Source organism: Phaethon lepturus, unplaced genomic scaffold (assembly GCF_000687285.1).
Source record: "Phaethon lepturus isolate BGI_N335 unplaced genomic scaffold, ASM68728v1 scaffold12511, whole genome shotgun sequence".
NCBI classification, from domain to species: domain Eukaryota; kingdom Metazoa; phylum Chordata; class Aves; order Phaethontiformes; family Phaethontidae; genus Phaethon; species Phaethon lepturus.
Genome location: NW_010515614.1, coordinates 847 through 11,269, shown reverse-complemented (window position 1 = coordinate 11,269; position 10,423 = coordinate 847). Strand labels below are relative to the sequence as shown.

The 10,423-nt window shown below is 35.0% G+C and overlaps 1 protein-coding gene across 1 annotated transcript; it reads right to left on the bottom strand.

Annotated features, from left to right (window-relative positions):
* Positions 1-545: 545 nt before the first annotated feature.
* LOC104627536 (chromosome unknown open reading frame, human C14orf39) lies at positions 546-10,097 on the bottom strand (the record flags this gene model as incomplete). The annotated part of the gene is made up of 9 exons (XM_010295836.1): positions 546-991; positions 2,194-2,251; positions 3,746-3,881; positions 4,393-4,550; positions 5,936-6,006; positions 7,118-7,182; positions 7,276-7,361; positions 9,423-9,502; positions 9,958-10,097. Coding segments are annotated over 9 exons (997 nt in total), but the record flags the coding sequence as incomplete, so codon positions are not given.
* Between the last annotated feature and the right edge of the window lie 326 nt (positions 10,098-10,423).

Genomic DNA, 10,423 nt, shown 5'->3' with positions numbered 1-10,423 from the left:
CAGAACAGTCAGCCTTCCTTGATGAGTAACCCTGATACTGTCTTCACAGCCAGCTATTCCGTAAGGAAAGCCGTTTGTGGAGAACTGGTGGATATACTTGTGCTGAGCACAGTTAGACTTTGGGAACTGTCTGCTTTTGTATCTTTTTTTGAAAGATGCTAGATAAAGAGGAAGAAACTTGCTTTCAGTGTTTCAAGTTAGAAAGACAGAAGTTGAAATATTAAGTATTATAATTGCAGTGTTATTTCACTTCAGATATTAAGAAATACCTATAAAACTTTACATAAAATTAACAAAGTTTATTTCAAAAATTTCGTGAATATTCTGTGTATAACAGCTAATTTAAGAACATTGTCTTTAATTCAAATGCAGCTTTTACTGCTACAGTGAACAGTCACTCTTACTAACACTTTCCATACAAGTTCTTTAGTTTATATCAGAGGCTGAAAGTACTCATCCAGATTTAAATGCTCTGTCACAGGTATTGAATTAACTCGACACACTACTGTAAAATGATATTTCTACTGCTTGTTAAGTGCCAATTTAGCAAAAGCATATCACAACACTTTATGAAAACAACCTATTTAGAAAATAAATAAGAAAAATAAAAGCTGCATCTCAAAGCATGTGTGCTTGATGAACATACACATGCTCTTGCAGCAATTGCAATAATGTATTCTTATATGAAATGAATGGAGAAGATTAAATGCTTTGTACTTAAACTTAAGAAACTGAAAACATTTGTCAAGGATAAGTAGGAAAATAATTTAAAAGGAAGTCAAAGGTATTCAAAAGAATGTAAATGGCTTTGTATTTTGTAAAGAAGAATGAAAACCTTTCACAGACGGAGACTGTGATGATCTCTGATCCTGTCCAAATGCAAATGGAAAACTGAAGTCATCTTTTCCATCTCCAAATGCATTAGAAGTCGATTCCGAGGGGAAGGGAAAGGCAAATGCATCCTCACTTTCTGATTTCCCAAACAAGCTTCCTATACGGAATACATATTATATTTATTATTAGATTAAATCTTAGTGAAAGAACACTGCATTCAGCATGATATGTTTCTTTAATAATATTGTACTCCTAACATCCCGCTGAGTATCAGCCTACAGTTGTGTTTATTTCTGCACTAGAAATGGTACTTCAAGAAGGGCATTATTAGAATCTACCTAGAATGAAATGTGAAGTACTTGAATGATTTAGAACAACAAAACACTTCTGCATTATATACTGGGTGAAATATTTTAAATACTAAGCAGAGGTCTTTGTAAACCAATATATTTTTGCAGATTCTTTCTTCTCTAAAGAACAATGCGATCAACCACTTAAACACTTGGAGAAACAAAGCTACAGATAGAAAAACACCTGAGTTTTATATTTAGTAGCAGAATTCACACTTTTCTCTACAACGGTTACATATGCATACAACCTTATATTCATCCACTTCAAAAAAAAGTAGCTTTGCACTTGCAGCACTCAAAAAAAAAGTAGATTACAGTTCCCTTCAAAAAAGGATTTGGTCAAGAGTAAGTTTTGATCCTATTGATATAATGAAAAATTAGCTTTTAATTTCAGTAAAGCCAGGATTTCACACAGAATGTGTAAGTGTGTGTGGCTCACTTAGTATGAGTGGAAGTTTATTAAGTCTGATTCTGTCTCTTTCACTTGGGCTATTTTTGCATTGTATACCTCCAATTGTTTAAACTGATAGAATTCAGTTTACCATTGAGACTTCGTTAACCAAATGGGAACTTTATTTACATTTTAGTTGAGGGAGGAAAAAACCCAACAGATGTACTCTTTCCAACAATAGGCTGGTAGCCTTAAGTTAAAAAGTAGTATTTACCAAGTACTATAGCTTTTTACATTAAAAAAACTGTTCTTTTTATCAGTGAAAAATCTTTGACACTTAATTTTTTCTTCTCCCTTGAATGTCCTCTCCGTTTGCTTTAAACCCACCTAACACTAACGCTATTTCTTTCTTTCTCACACCTCTGTTTTCATGACATCTCATACATTTGAAGTCAAACATGCTAGTCAAACACAAATGAACACAATAAACCACTGAACTACAATATCACCATTGTCCTTTTAGACAATCTTGTTAAGCAGGATCATGAGCTTGTCAGTCACATAAGCACACATAGAAGAGAGCTGGTATACACAAGTAGATCTGAGTTTCAGACTTACCTATATCTTTGTGTGGGGACAAAGAATTCAAGTTTCCCACAGAATAATTTTCCTCTGTCTGAAATGTAAACAGCCATTTTATTAACAAATTAGAAAGACAATATATAAGCACTAATGCCAATATGTAATAACTTCGTTCACTTTTGGTGAGAAAGACCCTGTCTCAGTGAATGTTAGCAGTCTTCACAAAATCTGCACTTAAATGTGTGTATCAGTCCCTAAAGCTGAAAGGTAAACTCTTTGATAAGATATGTTTCAAGACATTTGCTTACATCTGCAAACACACTCCCTACACTCTTCTGGAAAAAAAATGAGATTGAAAACACTGAAATATGATCTGGCTTATTCCTGCTTTTTAAACTGAAAAGATTCAAAATTATTTCATTCTGTGACATTTTAGAAAACCCTTCAACAACAACATAATTATTGCCTACTGAGGACCTGATATTGCCAGAAAGAGTAGCAGAATAACCACTCATCACTCTTCAGAAGAGTTCCTAGGCTAGATTTGCAACAGATAAACTTAAGTCCTTCAAAACTCCCATCTAACTTCAGACAATCCCATGACTGCTACAGGCTGGTAAATTCTTGGTTTCTGCTGCTGAGCAGGCACAAAATAATGTGAATTCTGACAGCACTAAGTGACTTAATACCTACCTCATTCCTAAACAATTCACAAACTGCTCACCACCTTATTCTCTCCTACACACAACTGATGCTAGGAGATATCAACAACATGTAGCTTGCCAAATACAAAATAAAATGGTATTTTCCCTCTTCTCTCCTTCTGCTTTTATCCAGTAACCTCAAGACTGAGCACACTAAAATAAGAGATACCTGGGCTCAGACCTATTTTTGCATGAATCTACATTGCCAGGGAGTGATACCTAACCACTGCACTATGCACTGACACACATCTACCCTGAATACCCAATTATCTATTAGCCTAGGAGAGTAAAAATTGCTCTAGGGCACTGTAGTTAGTGAACCTGCAAAGGAAAAGGAAGACCTGGATTCCACTCCCTGTTACAATTAGTTGCCTACCTATCTCCTCCATTTAAGTACAGCTATTCCATATTTGCTTTTCAATATTCCTAACAGACAGTCCTTTCTTTCTTTTCTCAGTGTTCTGCATTTTGTGAAAAATGGAGGGGAAAAAATAAAATTTTAAGAATCTGATTGCCCACTTCAGCAAGACAAAACCATACAGGATAGGCATGTGAGTTGTGAAGTCTTCTAGGGTACCTAAAATTTTGCATTACAACACTGAACCAGAAGCCTTTTTATGAGTCTAGTCACCTGTATATTTCCACAAGATCCAATCTTGCCCATATGGGAAAGATTCATAGTTGATCAGAAGTCATCATAGGTGTATTGCCAGGAAAGGAGATAAGCATTTGCAAAGGATATCAAATGTAAAATTAAGCAAGCTAGTAAAAAAAATATTTGCTACAAAAATAACCAGTCTGAGAAACCATGTTCACTATCAATGCTGTTTTCTTAGCATATTTTTCTTTGTGGATATTTAATATTCTCAAGTACTCATTTTTACCTCATCAGATGAATTTTCTGCCCCAAACACGGAAGAATCAAATAAATTAAAGCCAGGTGACTTCTGGGAGAAGTTCATGAGAGAAAAGAAAGCAGGAGATTTTGATGTTCCTTCTTCACAACCTAAACTGTGAATGCTGTAAAGACAGAAAGGAAGAAAGTACATTAATAGTTTTTAAAAGTAGCGTAGATGGCTTTTTTGTTCTATTTTCTCTTTTTCCTTTTTGTCACTTTTTTAGATTGCTTCTTGTGACACAGAATGGGTAACACAACTCCTTAAAGCAAAGTGAGGTGGTGTTCTTACCAATTCCCTACCCTTTTACGAAAGAAACTCTTTAAAGATAGAAATTAGTGTAACAAATATTACTGCAGGAAACAATTTTAGCAAAGGAGCTACAAAGAACCTGTGTGTCATATATTTCTAAGCAGACTCTCCCTCTTTCAAAACAGCTTCAAGTGGCAGTGATACTGGAAGAAGAAGAAAATCTAATAAATTATGTAGCATAACACAGAAAAAAAAAGGTTTATATTTTCAGAGAGCTTTCCAGATAAATCTTTCTATAGTATCTTTCAAAAAGAGTGGAAAAGCTGATACAATAAACATCAATACAATTTTGCTTAAAATAAAAATAAAAGCTGAAATCATACAAGTCAAATGGAGGTGTTTTAGAGAACTGGGTTTTCTTCCCCTTTGAGTCAGGCGTTCCTACAAACTCAGGTGTTTCAGGTACTCTTAGAAAATGTTCTGCACTTTCTTCTGCTGTGTCAAGATTATCTTCATTTGACTTAAAACATGTGTGAATGTCCTATTAAAAAGAAATATACAATAAAGTTTATGGCATATAAAATTTCCAAAAATATCATTACTCCATTTACCTATATATATATTCATTACATGTTTTAGGGTTAGCTAGTTATTTTTATTCTCATGAAAAATAAAAGGATTTTAATAAAATGCTCACAGTGACATATTTACCGTACCTAAAACTGTAACCTTAGTTTATCTAATTTAAAGTGTACTTTTGTGAATGAAACTATATATGAAAATTTTCATTCAAAAAATAAACAAACTTGTGAACTGACTGAAAACATTGATTTTGAATAAAAGGACTATTTCACTCTAAAGTATGTTTTAACATGCTTAAAGTCACACTGGAATCCCCTTGAAACTCCCTAGTGTAATCAAGGGACATCTCCATCAGAATATATTTCAGTTGACTGAGATATTTCCTCTTCCTCAGAAAATGTTAAATGAGAATGTACACTTGGATTCTGTGGAGCAATTTCCACCAGACTCAACGTTGTTTTAAAGACATTCTTTGCCACCAGCTGCCTGCAGGCATTAGCCTGTAGTGAGCTAACCAGAAGATGAGGAGTATCTCAAACTTGACCTTGTGTACTGGTTTTGGCTGAGAGTTCATAGCTTGTATGGTACTGTATTTTGGATCTGTGATGGAAACAGCATTGGTAACACAGGGATATTTTAGTTATTGCTGAGCAGTGCTTACACAATGTCAAGGCCTTTTCTGCTTCTCATGCTGCCCCACCAATGAGTAGGTTGGGGGTGCACAAGAACTTGGGAGGGGACACAGCTGGGACAGCTGACCCCAGCTGACCAAAGGGATATGCCATACCGTATGATGTGCTCAGCAATAAAAGCTGCTCACCAGTGTTAAACCACATCTTGATATCACCTATATATGCAAGCTTTATACACACCTGGCTTAAATATTATGGCATGGTGAGTTTGATCTTACGTTCAGGCACAGCTAGTAAAAGCAGTGCCAATGGAGCCATACAGACTCTGTAGCCGGCACAGAGCCTATTTGCTAGAGTTTTGTGGTGAAATGAGTTTCACATGCAAACGTTTTTTTAAATGTTTCATGAGCTCACACTGATGAAAAATATATGCACCAATTTATATAAAAACTATGACATGCATAGGATAGTCATCCTAAAGAGCCTATTGTTAAGGTAGCATAAAAATCCACAGAACACTGACATGATCAAGAGCAACGATCACTAGATTAGTAACCAGAAGGCACTGATTGACTTCTTACCTGTTGGATGCCTTATAATGAGTCACTTTTTGCCAATTTCTGAGACTTGCCTCTTGCCAATATATTCAAATGTCAAGATACTTTGAGTATTCTAAGTAAAATAATTATGACATAAGAAATGCTTTGCTTACTTGAGGCATATACAAAGAATCCTTTGGCTCATCTTCTGCTTCTTTATCACTACATTTGGTCTCTTGGTTTGCTGGACAAAAAAGACAATGCTGCTTGTATTACAACAGCATTTTAAATGGATAAATAAAATTACATTGTGGGAAAGAATCCTTAAAAAAGGTTTAATAACTTGGCATTTTTATTGTTAAGGAAATGTTATGACTGTAGTTTTCATAATAATCCAGTTTGTGGCTATGTCCATAATAGTTACCTCTCGTTCTGCCACTTACTATCGTTAAAGCAATGCTTAGGCTGCTTCATATGGTTTGGCATGTTCTTCAAACCTAGCTATTGTTCCCTGAGAGTGCTATGTTTGTCTAATCAAGCTATTGCCCTCTGAGAGTGCTAATACCAGTCAATGGAAACCAGGTGAAAAAAATATAAAAAGCACATCCATATGACACTGATGAAGTGTGTCTTAAAGAACTGAGCAAAAGCCAAGATGAGAAATGAGAAGAATGTTATCAGACTTTCTGCTCTAAGGCTCAGACCATGCAATGTTTCAAGCACTGTGGGTTAAGATCCTGTGTTTCAGGACACATAATTAAGATCCTATTTTTTGAAAAAATAGACTGTAATTTTTGACATGCATCTAAATTGGCAGTAGAATTAGGAAAAAATGTATTTAAACTGAAGCTCAGTGCCTTGTCATTTCAAAAACTATAGGTGTATTTGTAACTACCCTGTTTTGTTTCTGTAACCATTCTGTATGTATTTCTCAAGTTAATTTTCATTTTTAATAATCTGAAGCTTCAAGATTCCTAAATTACTGAGTTTATTATATCCCTTTTCTTTGCATTTTCTCATACCTTCCAGGCAGATTTTCTGACTGGATTTCATTTTACCCACGTAATTTGAGACTAGACCATGGATTTACAAGAGATGCTGGAAGGTTCCTTTCATTAGCAATGGTCAACACAGAATGAATCCCGCATTACAAAGCAATTCAGTCTCTATTTAAATTAGGACTCTGCCTGTCTGCTATACTCAAAGTTTGAACTAAACAATCAAGGTGGAAAGGAATACAAATGGTGGCCCACTTAATACAAGAATGAAAATTTGGCCCCTAGAATTCTTATAATTATATGGTGCAGCATACAGTAACTGCACATCCTATTGAAAAAATTACAGTGGTACGTTACCTATTACTGCATTTTCACTCTCAAACTGTTGATTAGAAGTCGTCTGTTTTGGAGGAATTACCAATCTAAAAGACAAAAATTACTGTTTGTCTGAATATGGATTATTTCCACAAACCTTAATCTCAAGAATGAAAACTATTTTATTAAAGAAAAATTACCTGAATTGCATTTGGTTCTGTAAGCTTGCTATTGATGGAACTTGGGCAATTTGTGGATTAGTAGTCTCTGCAGTGTCAACAACCATCTAAAACATAGCAAAAAAGCCAAATGAGGCAGCATACGAAATTGTCACTTCAACAATATCACTCTGATTTCTCCTTAGACTGTGGAAATCCCTTTTTTTAATCTCTCTTTAGGGGTCAGGCAACATAAAAACTTGTTTGCCTGTCTTTGCTTTACCTATGTTTTAACAGCATGATACCCAAAACAACTTCTATAATTCTTTATAAAGTCCCATTCACAGCATTGATGACTAGAAGTGAATAATTAACTTTTCTGTCACACAAATAACATTATGTAATTTACAAACTTTATCCAGGTTTTCTACTACTGCAGCAAGGTTGCTCCCGCTTGACAACACAGAAAGGGCTGGAGCCAGGCCTGTATCTACCTCTGAAAGCCAAAGTGAGTATGTGCATCAGTGAATATGTCTCCTGTGTGCATTGAAAAACTGCAGAAAACATGGAAATACTACTGTCTCGCAGATTTTCATCAGATCAGAAGCCCTAACTCTTATATGTAGCATGTATTTGTGCCTTAAGGGCAGAGTGGCACTAGGAATCTATGCCTCAGCATCAGATAACACACTATTTCACAGGGAACTGCTAGTTCTGGTTTGTTTTTAATTTGCAAAATGTATCGAATTTAATTCAATTCGGGGTGAGGGACAAAAGGGATGGTTATGCAGAATCTGTATGCCATTCAGCTCCTGTAGTTTACAGCACTCCTTTCCTGAAGCATAGCAACCTCCTTTCTGCTAATCTTTTTATTTTTCCTCAGACTCCATCTTCTTTCCCTTGTTGCCATCACCCTTTCTTAAAGTTCCCTTAACCTTGACTTACTGCTTCACACTGTTCTCTAAGTGCAATTCTAGGTCCCAGATTCCAATCCTCATCTCTGGATTACCCTGGCAACAGCCCTTCCATCATCCTCATCATGTTCAACTCCCTCAGCCAGTCACAAGTCAGAATTGCTTGAAATTTCTTCTGGTCTTGTTCCACTCAGTCTAGCCATTGCCTGTCATGTTGTCTTTATCTTATGAAGGTTTCTTCTTCTACCACAGGCTCCATCCTAAACCATTTAGCGATTACTCACTTCATCCTTCAGTTCTCTTGAAATTCTTAAGAAAATCACAACTGGTTCTGTTAATTGTTTACTTGACAATTTTTGTTGTTCATTAAAATTTGGTTTTAAAGATATCCAATGAGATGTCCCTTATAAAGAAAAGTTTTGGTATAGAAACTTCCCCAAACTTCTGCAAATTATTTATTTTATCTCCTGTGGCCTTATCTTATCTGAGTACTCCTTCTATACTTCAACAAACTATTGGTCCTGTGAATGTTCTTGCACTTAATGAGATTTTATTAATGGTTTTCATAACTGTGCAAGTTGTTCCTGCAACTTGTTTCTGAATTGTTTTGTTGTGATTGTATACTTAAGATATTAAGCTGCAATACACTTCACCTTTTCAAAAAAGTGCCATAGGAACTATTTGTTTATAGGGTGAGAGATGGAAAATATAATTGTGGACTGCTCAAGTGTACAAAGCAATGCTTCTCATGGTTTTATTCCTTTCAGCCCAGATTTTTGTTTCTGGTTAAACTTCAGAACTGAGCTGTTAACTGTAGGCAGTCCTGTGTAGCATCCTGCACATTTAGTCCTTTATGAAATCCTTAATTATGGAGTAGATGACTGACCATTAATCAGTAACAGAAGATTATGTTCCGTCTTTAGAATTTCAAAAATTTTTTACATACAACCAAGTGAATCTACAAAGGTTATTGTAAATTTTTAAAACTATTACACAAAATTATTTGGATAGATGGTCCACCTCAAGTTTGGCTACTAGTTGCACTTTGTAAGAACATACATATTTTCAGTTGAATTAGAAACGACACCAAAGAAAGATTTTTATTATGATTGCCAAGTAATAGGAGATTACCAAGATTAGCATCCTGGTTCCAATGTTAACAAGTTTTATGTAAGATATAATAGCACTAGGTATATTTGAAGTGCTTTAAATTTAAACCACCACATAAAACAGATTATGTAATTTTATGTTTTTACCAGTAGGAGAGCTGCATACCTGTAACGAATTTTCTGCAAGGCTGGAGGAACTGCTAGTAGCCACTGAAAGTTCCATAGGTTTTTCTTTTTCTTCTCTCCCTAAATTAACAAACATGAATTAATATTGTCAATAGGATTAAGTATCCAAAGCACAGCGTTGTTAAACTGAACTTGGGAACAAAACTTATAAATCCTCCTGTTAATAGAGGGCTAAAAGAAAAATATTACAAAATATGAAAGTATCAATCTCCTGCAAATAAGTCAGTTAATATTTACTGTACTTATGGAAACAGTGCTAAAGATATGGTTCAGAGTTTTCTGACACTATGCATCAGGTATACCTGTCATGTTACTTTACTCACGGCACGAATAAGAGAGGAATCAGACATAGAAGATTTTCAGAACATAAAGACAGGTAGTACCCAACTTCCATTGAAAGTCTGGCTTCAACTACCATAGTAGAAGCAGTTCACTAGATTTGTTATCATGGTTTCCATTCATTTACACAAAAATAATCCAAAATCCTCACAGGAAGATAATTAAACACACTGCACCTGTTTCTGTTCGTTGCATTGAGAATCTAATACTCTGTACAGACTGGACTAATTTCTGAGGAATGCATGGGACATGTAATGGTTTATACAGTTGATGTTTCTCATTTAGCAAAGATTGATGTTCACTGTCTTCAAATATCCTAAAAAAAATTAAGTTAAAAAAGAGATTAAGTTAACAATTACAAAAGAAAGGAAATCACAAAATACCACTGCTTCAAGTAAGTGGAATTTTCAAGGGAGATGCACTTTGCCAGGGAGGTTCTACCTCTTTCAGCTCCAGCAGTTGATAAAAATTGAAGTTTTCTTTAAATAATATCAGACAGAGAATACCGCTAAAAGCAGAAGACATAAAGTAGTAATAAGCCAATCAGAAGAACATTGCTGACAAATTTTGTCAGTATCAAAAAAAAGTATTAGTAGCTTGGGGTTTTACACTTTTATCAAAGTACTTCATTATCATGGTTCT